This window comes from Mobula birostris, chromosome 1 (genome assembly GCF_030028105.1).
Source record: "Mobula birostris isolate sMobBir1 chromosome 1, sMobBir1.hap1, whole genome shotgun sequence".
NCBI classification, from domain to species: Eukaryota; Metazoa; Chordata; class Chondrichthyes; order Myliobatiformes; family Myliobatidae; genus Mobula; species Mobula birostris.
Window position 1 is genome coordinate 118,315,240 of NC_092370.1, and position 16,625 is coordinate 118,331,864.

General features: G+C 41.3%; 1 protein-coding gene across 3 annotated transcripts in view; it reads left to right on the forward strand.

Annotated features, from left to right (window-relative positions):
* mtbp (MDM2 binding protein) overlaps nt 1-15,996 on the forward strand; it is a 99,562-nt gene extending 83,566 nt beyond the window's left edge. For all 3 annotated transcript variants that reach the window (XM_072261090.1, XM_072261107.1, XM_072261100.1), the window contains 2 exons: nt 4,497-4,562; nt 14,825-15,996. In XM_072261090.1, coding sequence (XP_072117191.1) covers nt 4,497-4,562; nt 14,825-14,863 — 105 coding nt within the window. In that variant the 3' untranslated portion in view covers nt 14,864-15,996. The remainder of the gene's footprint in view (nt 1-4,496; nt 4,563-14,824) is intronic.
* The last annotated feature ends 629 nt before the right edge of the window (nt 15,997-16,625 follow it).

The window sequence follows — 16,625 nt, forward strand, 5'->3', positions numbered from 1 at the left end:
CTTCAGCTTTATATGAAGAGAGTGTAGGAAATTACAGGAGCTTTCCAGGGCAGAGGAATCGAGAAGTATATGGTACAGGATTTAAAGTAAGAGGTGATAAATTTAATAAGAACCTGAAAGGCAAATTGTTTCCACATAGAGGGTGGTCCATATATGGAATGAACTGTTTGATGCGGTTTCATTGACATCATTTAAAAGACAATTGGACAGGTTCATCGATAGGAGCAATAGCTTGAATGCGTAACTTGGTCGTCAAGGCCAGAGGGCCTCTTTCTATGTTGTAAGAGTGCTTTCTGTTGATTGCTATTTTTTATCCATTCACGACATATGAGTATTGCTAGAAAGTTAAAGCTTTGTTATTTATATTTATTTGCCCATGAGAAAGTGAGCCACCTCTCGGAAAAACTGCATACTTTCTGGTGAAACTGTTTCCATTTGGGTGGGTCACTCCAGGAATTAAACCCAGGAGTAGTAATATGAAAGGTCTGACTTGGAACTTACTCCCCCCCCCCCCCTCAAAACCATCCCTACAAACCTAAAACAAAGCTAAGTTTGAGCCATGACCTCAATGGAGATGGCAGCTTGACGCCATTTTGAACTTTATCCTTATTGTTCAGGATCTTCTTGGCTAGGATCACTGGGTCACCATTCAGCCCAGAAAAGATGAGATGCTGGATAATCATTCTGAGAGACCTTGGCTTATAATGGAAGGGGTTTTTGAAATGACTGGAATGTGGGGTAGGGAGCAGCATGGTAGCACGGTGATTAGTGTAATGCTTTACAGTGCCAACAATAGGAAGATCAGGGTTCAGATTCCAACCATTGTCTGTAAGGAGTTTGTACGTTCTCCCCTTGACAGCATAGAAACATAGAAAATAGGTGCAGGAGTAAGGCATTCGGCCCTTCGAGCCTGTACCGCCATTCAGTATGATCATGGCTGATCATCAACTCAGAACCCTGTACCAGCCTTCCCTCCATACCCCCTGATCCCTTTAGCCACAAGGGCCATATCTAACTCCCTCTTAAATATAGCCAATGAACTGGCCTCAACTGTTTCCTGTGGCAGAGAATTCCACAGATTCACCACTCTCTGTGTGAAGAAGTTTTTTCTAATCTCGGTCCTAGAAGGCTTCCCCTTTATCCTCAAACTGTGACCCCTCGTTCTGGACTTCCCCAACATCGGGAACAATCTTCCTGCATCTAGCCTGTCCAATCCCTTTAGGATTTTATACGTTTCAATCAGATCCCCCCCTCAATCTTCTAAATTCCAACGAGTATAAGCCTAGTTGATCCAGTCTTTCATCATATGAAAGTCCTGCCATCCCAGGAATCAATCTGGTGAACCTTCTTTGTACTCCCTCTATGGCAAGGATGTCTTTCCTCAGATTAGGGGACCAAAACTGCACACAATGCTCCAGGTGTGGTCTCACCAAGGCCTTGTACAACTGCAGTAGTACCTCCCTGCTCCTGTACTCGAATCCTCTTGCTATAAATGCCAGCATACCATTCGCCTTTTTCACCGCCTGCTGTACCTGCATGCCCACTTTCAATGACTGGTGTATAATGACACCCAGGTCTTGTTGCACCTCCCCTTTTCTTAATCGGCCACCATTCAGATAATAATCTGTTTTCCTGTTTTTGCCACCAAAATGGATAACTTCACATTTATCCACATTAAATTGCATCTGCCATGAACTTGCCCACTCACCTAACCTATCCAATTCACCCTGCGTCCTCTTAGCATCCTCCTCACAGCTAACACTGCCGCCCAGCTTCGTGTCATCCGCAAACTTGGAGATGCTGCATTTAATTCCCTCATCCAAGTCATTAGTATATATTGTAAACAACTGGGGTCCCAGCACTGAGCCTTGCAGTACCCCACTAGTCACTGCCTGCCATTCTGAAAAGGTCCCGTTTATTCCCGCTCTTTGCTTCCTGTCTGCCAACCAATTCTCTATCCACATCAATACCTTACCCCCAATTCCGTGTGCTATAAGTTTGCACACTAATCTCCTGTGTGGGACCTTGTCAAAAGCCTTTTGAAAATCCAAATATACCACATCCACTGGTTCTCCCCTATCCTCTCTACTAGTTACATCCTCAAAAAATTCTATGAGATTCATCAGACATGATCTTCCTTTCACAAATCCATACTGACTTTGTCCGATGATTTCACCGCTTTCCAAGTGTGCTGTTATCACATCTTTGATAACTGACTCTAGCAGTTTCCCCACCACCGATGTTAGGCTAACCGGTCTACAATTCCAGGGTTTCTCTCTCCCTCCTTTTTTAAAAAGTGGGGTTACATTAGCCACCCTCCAATCCTCAGGAACTAGTCCAGAATCTAAAGAGTTTTGAAAAATTATCACTAATGCATCCACTATTTCTTGGGCTACTTTCTTAAGCACTCTGGGATGCAGACTATCTGGCCCTGGGAATTTATCCGCCTTTAATCCCTTCAATTTACCTAACACCACTTCCCTACTAACATGTATTTCCCTCAGTTGCTCCATCTCACTGGACCCTCTGTCTCCTGCTATTTCCGGAAGATTATTTATGTCCTCCTTAGTGAAGACAGAACCAAAGTAATTATTCAATTGGTCTGCCACGTCCTTGCTCCCCATAATCAATTCACCTGTTTCTGTCTGTAGGGGACCTACATTTGTCTTAACCAATCTTTTTCTTTTCACATATCTATAAAAGCTTTTACAGTCAGTTTTTATGTTCCGTGCCAGTTTTCTCTCATAATCTTTTTTCCCCTTCCTAATTAAGCCCTTCGTCCTCCTCTGCTGAACTCTGAATTTCTCCCAGTCCTCAGGTGAGCCACTTTTTCTGGCTAATTTGTATGCTTCTTCTTTGGAATTGATACTATCCCTAATTTCCCTTGTCAGCCACGGGTGCACTACTTTCCTTGATTTATTCTTTTGCCAAACTGGGATGAACAATTGTAGTTCATCCATGCGATCTTTAAATGCTTGCCATTGCATATGCACCGTCAACCCTTTAAGTGTCATTTGCCAGTCTGTCTTAGCTAATTCACGTCTCATACCTTCAAAGTTACCCTTCTTTAAGTTCAGAACCTTTGTTTCTAAATTAACTATGTCACTCTCCATCTTAATGAAGAATTCCACCATATTTTGGTCACTCTTACCCAAGGGGCCTCTCACGACAAGATTGCTAATTAACCCTTCCTCATTGCTCAATACCCAGTCTAGAATAGCCTGCTCTCTAGTTGGCTCCTCGACATGTTGGTTCAAAAAACCATCCCACATACATTCCAAGAAATCCTCTTCCTCAGCACCTTTACCAATTTGGTTCACCCAATCTACATGTAGATTGAAGTCACCCATTATAACTGCTGTTCCTTTATTGCACACATTTCTAATTTCCTCCGGGTGATCTGGTTTCCTCCCACACTCCAGAGACATTTGGTTAGGATTAGTAAGTTATGGGTGTGCTATGTTGACACCAAAACCATGGTGACTCTTACAGCTGTTCCTTCAGTTAGTCCTGACGAAGGGTCTTGGCCTGAAACGTCGACTGCACCCCTTCCTAGAGATGCTGCCTGGCCTGCTGCATTCACCAGCAACTTTTATGTGTGTTGCGTGACTCTTGCAGGCTGCCTCCAGCACACCTCAGACTGTGTCAGTTATAGACCCAACGCATTTCACTCAAGTTTCGATGTTTTGATGTACAAGTGACAAGTGAAGCTAATCTGTTTAATCTCTTTGGTTGCTTCCACAATGAAATCTTTCTTATTTAAGTAGATTCACTACCTCCTTTGCATTTTCTTTCCAGTTCAGATAATTACATCGTAGTTTAATGTTCAAGGGGCTCTTCATTTCTTCACTAACAGACAGAGAATCTAAAGCCGACAACCTAAATGTACAGATTTGATACAACTAATACTCAGCCGATCAGATAGCTCTGGTAGAGATGATTGATTCAGGTGTCTTGCCATTCAGCGTGGGCAATCATGTCTCTCCATCCATCACGGTCCCTGACCCTCCAAATTGTAGTTGTTGCCTCCCCTGTTTCTAACCATGATGTTATTCCATCTGTCATTTTCATTCTCTGTCTGCCTCTGCTTCTTTTTCCTTCTAGCATTCCAGTTGTACTGGTAGAGAGAAAAAGGAGATTAATGTTTCGGATTGATTACCTTTCCTCAGAATCTTTGGAAGTCTGACGTAAATACACTTTAATTTTATTGTTCAGCATTCTAAGTTGCAATCTAGTATGTCTGTCCTCTGTTAGCTTTTTGACCAATTTATCACTTTATTTTAAAGCTTTTTCTTATTAGGTGTTATAAATCTCACTATTTGTGTCTGCAAGGTATTGTTATTTACCCTTTATTTTTCTGAGCAACGTAAAATCCTGAAAAAAATATGTTGATATACAGATGGTTTGATCCTGCCATTATATAAAACTGACAAAACCAATGATACGTTGTTTTACAAAATGTATGTACTTTCTTATTGACCTTTCTATAATTATAGGATTTAAAAACATCACGTGGTCTTCATGAAGAAATGAAGAGAGCTGCGAACAGTAATGTTCGGCAGGTAGGCGTATTTCTATGAAGTGAAATCTCTTCCAATGTCACTTCTATGTACTTTGGGTTAAAAGTGGAAGTTGTTCCTATGCCATTATAGTGATACAATGGCCACACTACTTATTAAACAAGTCTAATCTTAAGTCACCTATTCTTTTGTCCTTTGTAGCATCTTTTAAGGCAAAACAAGTACATCTCTTGTTTTAGCTTCCAAATAGTTTGCATTAGTTTCATTTTCTGAACACTTTTAATTAAGTACATATCTAACAATGGTGGTCTAAGTAGAGCCACCACGCCCAGTTTTTGGAAAACCAGCAACTTCTGAGCTAGCTTGTTTTGTATACAAAGTTTTGACATCATCAGAAATAATTTATATTACGGGGTCATGGTACTGTGATACTGCTTCAGAACATGGAAACAGTTATTTAATCTGTAGAAATAGTCACAATTACTCATCGATCTGTAAACAGTGAGGTTAATGTTGCCTGTGATGGTAACACATACGTATAATCTCAATTTAAAACATTCTCAGTGAAGGTGAAAATGTACATCATCCTTAGTCTAGGTGATATGGCTGGCTGTGTTGTGTTTTTGTTCAGAAACTTATGACTGCTTGCAGCGGTGGGGTAGGGAATGGTTTTCATCTGGACCCCGAACAGCACCTCTGAGTTATTGGCTTAAACAACATTTTGAACAATCACCGGGGTTTGATTTGTCATGGGTTAAATTATTAAGATCTTCCATAAAGCTGCAACTCAAATGTTCATCACTTTCACATATACAGAGACAGCAATCATCAACCGCCTGGAAGGTACCCATATTTATATGGTATGTTGGATATAAATAATGCAAAGTTGAAGAGTAGACTAGGGTCAGCAGCATATTAGTGGAATGCGTAGACCTGAGCCTTCCCACCTCACAGAGTTGCTGAGATCTGGTATTCTGAGATAAATAGGTTATTGTCACGTTTGAAAGGGAATTGGATAAATATTTCCAAAGGGGCAGAACATCAGGACTGTGTGAAGAGCAAATGGCATGAAATTAATTAGATACCTATACCAAAATGCGAGACAATCAGAATCTTTCTCCTGGGGTAGAAATGTTCAGTACTAGAAGACACAAAAGGTGCAGAGAAAAAGTTTAAAGGAAATGTGCTAGGCAAGTCTTAAACAGATTGGTCAATGCCTGAGATAGGCTGCTCGGGATAGTGGTGGAAGCAGATACAATAATGGGGTTAAAGACACTGTTAGATAGGTATATGAATATAGTCATAGTCATATTTTATTGATCCCAGGGGAAATTGGCTTTCATTACAGTTGCACCATAAATAATAAATAGTAATAGAACCATAATAGTTAAATAGTAATAGGTAAGTTCTGCCAGTAAATTATGAAATAAGTCCAGGACCAGCCTATTGACTCAGGGTGTCCGACCCTCCAAGGGAGGAGTTGTTAAGTTTGATGGCCACGGCAGGAATGACTTCCTATGACACTCTGTGTTGCATCTTGGTGGAATGAGTCTCTGGTTGAATGTACTCCTGTGCCCACCCAGTACATTATGTAGTGGATGGGAAACATTGACCAAGATGGCATGCAACTTGGACAGCATCCTCTTTTCAGACACCACCGTGAGAGAGTCCAGTTCCATCCCCACAACATCACTGGCCTTACGGATGAGTTTGTTGATTCTGTTGGTGTCTGTTACCCTCAGCCTGCTGCCCCAGCACACAATAGCAAACATGATAGCACTGGCCACCACAGACTCGTAAAACATCCTCAGCATCGTCCGGAAGATGCTAAAGGACCTCAGTCTCTTCAGGAAATAGAGACGGCTCTGACCCTTCTTGCAGACAGCCTCAGTGTTCTTTGACCAGTCCAGTTTATTGTCAATTCTATGCAGGAAATGGCGAGATGTGGATCATCTACAGGCAGATGAGAATTAGTTTAATTCAGCATCGTGTTCGTCACAGACAGCCTGGACCGAAGGGCCTGTTTCTGTGCTGTACTGTTCTAAATTCTAACAACAGACAGCACAAACATGATGGGTCAAGTGGTCTCTTACAACACATCTATAGCAGCATCTATAGAAATAAATAAACTTAATGTTTATAAGGAAGGGAGGAAGATGCCAGAAAAAAAGGGTAAGGAGAGGGAAAAGAGGACAAGCTAGAAGGTGATAGGTGAAACCAGCTGGGTGGGAAAGATAAAGGGGCAGAGAAAAAGGAATCTGATAGGAGAAGTGTGTGGACCATGGGAGAAAGGGAAGATGGAGTGGTACTTGGGGTGGTAATAGATCGGTAAGGAGAAGAGTTAAGAGGCAGAGTAGGAAATAGAAGGGGGAAGGAAAAATCATTGTTCATGTGTTGGAGGCGCCCTACATGGAATTTTAGGTGTTGCTCCTCCATACTGAGAGTGGCTTCATCGTGAGAAAAGAGGAGGAGGTCATGGACCAACATGTCAGAACAGGACTGGGGATAGGAATTAAAATGGTTGGCCATTGGGAAATGACACCTTTCTGTGCAATATGACTCATCCCATCAACCCTTTGGCAGCAATGGTACTGAGTTATAGGTCATTAGTCATGGCATCATTAACAATGGAAGATAGTTTAACTGCCTCCACTGAGACATTAAAATAACCATTGGACTTCTGTGGTGTCAATTAATAAAATTGCAATTATTTTTAAAGAAATTAATTTAACACAACATAAATTGATCTTAAAAACAAGTCACACTGCTGCAAAGTTCAGCAAACCTTTTTCTAATTCACTAATTAAAAATAAATTAATTAAGAGAGCTTTTCCTCAGATCGCTGCTGAGAATTGTACAAGTGTTTCCTTTAGAAGAGTTTTCCTTTGCTCAGCTGCCATCCGTTATCAGAAAATGTGACTGCTGCAGGCTTTATTAAATAACATACTATATAAGTTTTTTAAAGTATTTATTTTCTTGTGTTTTCAAGTACTGTTTGAAGATTTTTTTGTGTGTGTAACTCATAGCTCATCATGCCATGCTTTGTTTTTTTCTCATATGTCAATAACTTTGCATAAAAACATTGATGGGAATACATGTTTGATTAGTTGAGGCCAAGTTTCAGAATAAGAACTTGGCCATTTAGAACTGAGTGGAGGAATTTATTTAACCAGGGTGGTGTAAATGTTTTGAGTTCTCCACCTCAAATAGTTGTGTAAGTATAGTCATTGAGTTGATTCACAGCTGGGATTGGTTGATGATTTGCACTGGATTATGGAGTGTGGGGATTAGAGGGAACGTGAGTGTAAAGTACAGGACCTGCTATAATCTAGATTAGGTTGGGTGGAGAAAGGGAAATTAGTTGAGCTATTTCCCCACATTACCTTTGAACTACCCACCCTTTTCTCTCCTGCTCAACTTCTGCAGAACCCCTAGGTAAAAATGCTCATGGTACATTAGCATGATCAGTAAGTTGTAGATATAATAATCCAAAAATAATTGTCAATGCTCTTTTGAGTTGAGAATTTTTAGCCAACCTTTCTTGGAAAAAAACACAGGTAGTTAAGCTTGGCTAACCTTTCTTGAAATTAAACTCTTTCTTTACCTTTCATAAATTTTAAAAACTCGTAAGGCTACCACAATAAGTTTCTGTTAAATAACTAGGATTGGGATTTCAGTTAAATAATGGTTGTAAATTAATTTCTGAGCAATAAGTTCTGCTACTAAATAACTTGCTTCCTGTACCAGTTTACTGACTGTGACTTTATTAGCAAAGGATTTAGTCTGTTTGTTTTGAGATTCCAATAGCTGTTTAAAATAATAAGTTCTTTTACATGTCACATGGCTGTGATTTGCAGTTAAGAGTCTTTTCAATTTTGATGGAGCCATTGCTGCATTTGTAAGTTGTTTGCCACAGACTAGGCACAATGGAATAGACAACCTGAATCACCATTCCATGTAAAACCCTTTGATAAGTAGCTTTCATTGTAAAGACGGACATTGTTGCACTAATGCAGTGAAATGACTCAGAAGGTTGTACCATCAGACACATCTGTAAAACACAGGGGTTAATAAAATATAAAAAGAATAACATAATAACTAAATGAGAAAGTAACAAAAATAGAAAACTTCAGAATACGATTCACTTCAAATCTACACAATCCACCTTCTGCAACACTTACAGCTACAGCAAAGCAGCAGGCCAGCAGCTAAGTTGAGACGAATCAAAATTCCTTCTTTAGAATGAAAATTTCCCTCCAGTTTTCTGCTACACCAGAACAGTTTGTTCATTCCCATGTCAATCGGTGGCACGTAAAAGGAACTTGGGAGAGAGAGGCTGACTTCACAGCCCAAGTTGGGCAAGTCCATTCAATACACCTCATCAGCCTACTGTTGTCCCTGCCATGCATACAGCACTCACCAATTATCAACAACCTCCCCTCCATGCAATACAGCAATCACTAATTATCAACGGCCTGCCCTCCGTGCAATACAGCACTCACCAATTATCAATGACCTCCCCTATCTCACGTTAGAAACTGAGAATGGACTCAACGAAATAAGCATGATCCTACTGCACACTGCCATACTGGGCTGAGAGACCTCTGGTGAGATTGCTAACGGGGCTGCTCGGTTGCCTCCCATCACCCCGAGCTCTAACATTGCGTGTTGCGCAAAGTTCAAAGAAACGATGGTTTTTTTTTCAATCATGATCTCTCGCAGAACCTCTCGTGACCTCTTGCAGAACTCCAGTTGAGAAACCCTGCTCTATAATGTCACCCTTCAGCCTTCATTACTGCGGGGTAAAAGTCCCATCATATCCTTCTGGTTTGTTGCCTCCCAGGTGCCAGGGTCCGAGGTGTCTGTGACCGGGTGCACGACATCCTAGTATGAGAGGGAAAGCAACCAAAAGTTGTGATACATATTGGTACCAACGACATAGGCAGGAAGAGAGATGAGGTCCTGAAGTATGAGTTTCAGGAACTAGGCAAAAGGCTGAAGAACAGGACCTCAAGGGTGGAGTTCTCAGGATTGCTGCCAGTGCTACGTGACAGTGATGGTAAGAATTGGAGGAGATGGCAGTTGAATGCGTGGCTGAGGAGTTGGTGCAGGGAGCAGGGTTTTAGATTTTTAGATCATTGGGATCTCTTCTGGGGAAGGTGGGACCTGTACAGATTGGATGGGTTGCACCTGAACTCGAGCGGGAGCAATATCCTTGCAGGTAGGTTTGCTAGCGTAGTTCGGGAGGGTTTAAACTAATTTGCAAGGCGGATGGGACCCAGAGCGATAGAGCAGTGAAAGAAGTGCATGGAGTAAAGCCATATCTAACATATAGAGAGGCTTTGAGGAAAGAGAAGCAGAATAAACGGTGTAAAGACAGTAAGGTAGAAGGGCTGAAATGTGTGTACCTCAATGCAAGAAGCATCAGGAACAAAGGTGATGAACTGAGAGCTTGGATACATACATGGAATTATGATGTAGTGGCCATTACAGAGACTTGGCTGGCACCAGGGCAGGAATGGATTCTCAATATTCCTGGATTTCAGTGCTTTAAAAGGGATAGGGAGGGTGGAAAAAGGGGAGGAGGGGTGGTATTACTGGTCAGGGATACTATTACAGCTACAGAAAGGGTGGGTAATGTAGCAGGATCCTCTTTTGAGTCAGTATGGGTGGAAGTCAGGAACAGGAAGGGAGCAGTTACTCTATTGGGGGTATTCTATAGGCCCCCTAGTAGCAGCAGAGACACCGAGGAGCAGTTTGGGAGTCAGATTTTGGAAAGGTGCAAAAATAACAGGATTGGGTGCCTTTAACTTCCCTAATATTGATTGGGATCTGATTCGTTCCAATGGTCCAGACGGGGCAGAGTTTGTTAAGTGTGTCCAGGACAGATTCCTGTCACAGTATGTTGACAGGCCAATTAGGGTAAATGCCATACTAGATCTAGTACTAGGTAATGAACCGGGTCAGGTCTCTGATCTCTCAGTGGGTAAGCATCTGGGGGACAGTGACCACCGCTCCCTGACCTTTAGCATTATCATGGAAAAGGATAGAATCAGAGAGGACAGGAAAATTTTTAATTGGGGAAGGGCAAATTATGAGGCTATAAGGCTAGAACTTGTGGATGTGAATTGGGATGATGTTTTTGCAGGGAAATGTACTATCGATATGTGGTTGATGTTTAGGGATCTCTTGCAGGATGTTAGGGATAAATTTGTCCCGGTGGGGAAGATAAAGAATGGTAGGGTGAAGGAACCATGGGTGACAAGTGAGGTGGAAAATCTAGTCAGGTGGAGGAAGGCAGCATACATGAGGTTTAGGAAGCAAGGATCAGATGGGTCTATTGAGGAATATAGGGTAGCAAGAAAGGAGCTTAAGAAGGGGCTGAGGAGAGCAAGAAGGGGGCATGAGAAGGCCTTGGCGAGTAGGGTAAAGGAAAACCCCAAGGCATTCTTCAGTTATGTGAAGAAAGAAAGGATGAGAGGAGTGAAGGTAGGACCAATTAGAGATAAAGGTGGGAAGATGTGCCTAGAGGCTGTGGAAGTGAGCGTGGTCCTCAACGAATACTTCTCTTTGGTATTCACCAATGAGGGGGAACTTGATGACGGTGAGGACAATATGAGTGAGGTTAATGTTCTGGAGCATGCTGATATTAAGGGAGAGGAGGTGTTGGAGTTGTTAAAATACATTAGGACGGATAAGTCCCTAGGGCTTGACGGAATATTCCTGAGGCTGCTCCATGAGGCAAGGGAAGAGATTTCTGAGCCTCTGGCTAGGATCTTTATGTCGTCATTGTCCACGGGAATGGTACCAGAGGATTGGAGGGAGGCGAATGATGTCCTCTTGTTCAAAAAAAGGTAGTAGGGATAGTCCGGGTAATTATAGACCAGTGAGCCTTACGTCGGTGGTGGGAAAGCTGTTGGAAAAGATTCTTAGAGATAGGATCTATGGGCATTTAGAGAATCATGGTCTGATCAGGGACAGTCAGCATGGCTTTGTGAAGGGCAGATTGTGTCTAACAAGCCTGATAGAGTTCTTTGAGGAGGTGACCAGGTATATAGATGAGAGTAGTGCAGTGGATATGATCTGCATGGATTTTAGTAAGGCATTTGACAAGGTTCCACACAGTAGGCTTATTCAGAAAGTCAGAAGGCATGGGATCCAGGGAAGTTTGGCCAGGTGGATTCAGAATTGGCTTGCCTGCAGAAAGTAGAGGGTGGAGTACATTCAGATTGGAGGATCGTGACTAGTGGTGTCCCACAAGGATCTGTTCTGGGACCTCTACTTTTTGTGATTTTTATTAACGACCTGGATGTGGGGGTAGAAGGATGGGTTGACAAGTTTGCAGACGACACAAAGGTTGATGGTGTTGTGGATAGTGTAGAGGATTGTCGAAGATTGCAGAGAGACATTGATAGGATGCAGAAGTGAGCTGAGAAGTGGCAGATGGTGTTCAACCTGGAGAAGTGTGAGGTGGTACACTTTGGAAGGACAAACTCCAAGGCAGAGTACAAAGTAAATGGCAGGATATTTGGTAGTGTGGAGGAGCAGAGGAATCTGGGGGTACGTGTCCACGGATCCCTGAAAGTTGTCTCACATGTAGATAGGGTAGTTAAGATAGCTTATGGGATGTTAGTTTTCATAAGTTGAGGGATAGAGTTTAAGAGTCGCGAGGCAATGATGCAGCTCTATAAAACTCTGGTTAGGCCACACTTGGAGTACTGTGTCCAGTTCTGGTCGCCTCACTATAGGAAGGATGTGGAAGCATTGGAAAGGGTATAGAGGAGATTTACCAGGATGCTGCCTGGTTTAGAGATGTGCATTATGATCAGAGATTAAGGGAGCTAAGGCTTTACTGTTTGGAGAGAAGGAGGATGAGAGGAGACATGATAGAGGTGTACAAAATATTAAGAGGAATAGATAGAGTGGACAGCCAACGCCTCTTCCCCAGGGCACCGCTGCTCAATACAAGAGGACATGGCTTTAAGGTAAGGGGGTGGGAAGATCAAGGGGGATATTAGAGGAAGGTTTTTTACTCAGAGAGTGGTTGGTGCATGGAATGCACTGCCTGAGTCAGTGGTGGAGGCAGATACACTAGTGAAATTTAAGAGACTACTAGACAGGTACATGGAGGAATTTAAGGTGGGGGGGTTATATGGGAGGCAGGGTTTAAGGACCGGCTAAACATTGTGGGCCAAAAGGCCTGTACTGTGCTGTACTATTCTATGTTCTTTGTTCTATGTCCAATCTCATCTTAAACTCAAGCCCTCCAGTCCAGACAGCCTTCCAGTGTATCCTTTTTGCACCCTCTCTAGCTTTATCTTTCCAATAGCATGAGAACAGAATGGCACACAATACTCCAATCAAGGCCTAACTTACAATTTTGTACAACTGTTGCAGGATGTCCCAACCATACTCATGGATGAAAGCAAAGATACCAAATGTGTTCTTCACCATCCTTCCACCTGTGTCGGCACTTTTAGGGAACAAAGTACTTGTACCCCAAGGTCTCTGTTCACTAACACTTCCCATGGCCCTGCAATTCACTGTGTATATCCTGGCCTGGTTTAACCTCGTGAAATGTATCACTTCACACGAGTCTGAGTTAAATTCCCTCCACTATTCCATTGGACGTCCTTCTTCACTGTTCAATTTTGGTGCTGTTTGCAAATTTAGTAATTGTGCCATATACATTTTTTTCCAAATAATCTCAGTAAGAACGTAAAAAGTCTCAGTATCAATCTCCGCTGCCCCTGCTGCGGCCCTATGTTTACGGGTCTCCATTGTGAAAAACAGTCCTCCATTACCACTTTGTAATTCCTTCCTACCACCAATGCAATGTTATATCTGTTGTGCTATCTCACACTGGATCCCATGCTAAATAAGCTCATGTAGACATAGTCCACTGTCCAATCAAATTTGTGAGACATAATTCTCACAGACAAAACATGCTGATTTTCCCTAATCATTTACTGTCTTTCCAAACACAAATATAAATTATTGCAAGTTTCACGACACATGCCGTTGATAATAAACCTGATTCTGAAATAAATCTTATCCCTCAGAATCCCCTCCAATAATTTTCCCACCATTGCTATCCTCCAGTTATCCATTACATTACTGTTGGCTAACGAAATACAAAAAGCTCCGTGACAGCTGGCAACCTTTCCCATTCCTTCCCGCAGCGTCCTAGGATACACCTTTAAGATCTTCACAACCAGCAACACCACTTCATAGTGTTGACATGCTTCAAGATTAATTGGTCAATACAGAGAGGAAGCTTTCCTTTGAAGTGGAATCAAGAACTGGGGGCCAAGGTTATAGATTATAGAGCTGTCCATTTGAAATTGAGATGTGGAGGACTTTGTGATGCTTGGAATTCTCTTACTAAGGGAGGTGGAGACATTGCAAAACTGAGATAGCTACAGTTTTGGTCTGTAGGGAAGTTGGGAATATGGCCAACTAGCACGAAGTTGAAGATCAGATTAGTTATTATCTCCTCGAACAGAACAGTAGACTTGATGGGCTGAATGGCTGGATGTGCTCCTATATCCATTATTCTTAATAAGTCTCATGTTGCATTTATCCCACCATTACACTGGTGCTTTGCTCTCGCCCAACTGATTCCATGGATTTGCTCCACCCTATCTCCACCTAACTTTTATGGAGTTCATGGAGAGATACAACATGGAAACAGGCACTTCAGCCCACAAATGCTGCATTGACAATTGACCATCCATTTACACTTGGCCCTATATTGATGCCATTTTATTCTCTTCTTGTTCCAATCAACCACTCCCAGATTCTACCACACTTCTACACTTTAGGGGCCAAACAACCTACCACCCTTCATACCTCTGGGGTGTGAGCAGAAGCCAGAGCTCCTAGAGGAATGGCACAAAGCCAAAAGGAGAACATGTAAACTCCACACAGCACCAGAGATGAGGACTGAACCTGCTTTGCTGGAGATGCAAAGCAGGTACTCTGCCAGCTGCATGCTTCCTTTCTTGGACTTCTGCATTCTACAGCCACTGCCCTGGCTCCTGCATTATCAGTGAGAGACCCTTTACTGCCACTCCTTTTCCGACTCTCTCTCTCCACTGTTTCATGTCTTACTAGCTTTCAAAACGTTCTCAAGCCCATCTTTTATTCGCAAACTCTCACAACGAATCATTGCTTTGCTCCAGTATTTGTTTTTTTTACAAGCTCTTTAAAGGGTATTGTGATGACTGCACTGGAAAAGCAGCATAATACAGGTGAAAGCAACAAATCTTGTACAACAAGTGTGCTTGGTGTTTTTCCTTTAGGTGATCGACTGGGTGTTGGAAAAAGCTGACAAGAAATGAAGTCCCGTGTTTGTGCAAGAACAAGAAACCCCAATGAAGCTTGATTCTAAATCTGACACCCTTTATCTGGACATTTAGCACTTGAAAGTAACATGAGTCTGTCAAAGGAAGTGATGTGGAGGTGTGCTGCACACCTGGTATCTGTTTATTCTGAGAAATAAGATAATTAGATGATGGTATAATTATAGAGAATTAAATACTATTTTTGTATTCTGTGTTTTTGTTTTAAATTTTAATTTTTTTTTATAAAGTGGAGCTTTGAATCCAGTTTTTACAGAGTTGGCTATTTAAAAATTCATAATATTTTCTTTTCATGATTTATTTTATTGATGTCAAAACCACATCCATCTTTCCGGTTTAGGTAACTACATATGGCAAGTGTGCTGAAAAATCCATGTATTTAGAACTGTTTAGGACATGATTAAATGATCTGGGTGAAAAAAGCAGAGCCTTTGAACTTATGGAAGTTTAAATGACAAAATGGAGAAAACCATAATCACTTCCTTTTTGAGTTAGAAAAGTTTATGAAACTTAAGTTTGTGCAATTATTATGTTCTTGCCAAGACCTCAGGATTCCACAGACAGCTCTCCTCAAAAACTTAGTCCCATATAAGGCAGAGTAAACGTAGGGGGCAGTCACATTTATAATGCTTTAATGCAGTAATATGTTTTTCAAAACTTCCATCAATAAATAGTTGGGAATAGCTTGTCTTATGATTTTCGCATGATTTGTTATGGTGCTAAATACAATCAGTTAAACCTACAACTGTACGTTTGCTCCATTAGTGCAGATCATTCCTGGTAGTTAGCCTGTAGTTGACTTGGCAATTGTCGACCTCTGCTAACTGTTTATCTTAAACATTCGGTGGATGCTCTTATTTTTATTTATGCCATTTGTCTTGTTCAGCTTTTGATCAATGGGTTCTGATTGATTCAATAGAACACGTGTTACAATGTCTGCTTTTAATTATTGAATTGGATATGTTGTAAAGCTGAGCATGTTTGCTGCAAATGAAGCTCTGGGTGTAACTACTCAAAATGAACTTGTACATAGTGATTTTCCTATTGTTGGTTATACTCCTGTAATGTAGCAAATGAACATACAAAGGAATAAAGTTTATGATCATCTTTTATTCAGTGTTTGTTTAGATGCAATCAGCTATTATATTATTAAACCTAGGAAACAAAGCACGTTTTTCATTTCATGAAAATGGGAAAGAAAAGGAATAATAGCTTGTTGCCAGTATCATCTTCAGATTGCCTCTTGACACCTAGTGCCTTTGGGTTGTGTTACTGAGAGTAGATGATACATAAATTTTACACAGCTGAGTTTTCGGTCTTAATAGTTTTAAAGCTTTTCTAATTTCCACCAAAACCCTACTGAAAACTGAATTAAAAGCTTAATTTATAAATTTGTGTTTACAGATCGGCATGTTTTTACTAGAAAAGGTTTATGGAAGTTATTTCTGAACTTAGTTTACTGAGAAAAGTACTAATGCTTTGTGAAATGATGCAGTGATCTTGTTTATAGTTGAAACTTAACATAATGCTTTTGTCATGGTGCACATTATATCAATGGAAGTATCGCTTGTGGATTATGTGCTCAATCCTTGTATACTTTAAAATGTTAGTTCATTTTGTCAGTAAAACCAGTAATTATTTTGTCCTTTTTTGTTGACATGTTAATTGAGAAATTGGTAATATATTATTTAGTCCCATGTTCTCTAAAGAAACAAAGAACTTGTAATTTAATTTGTGAATA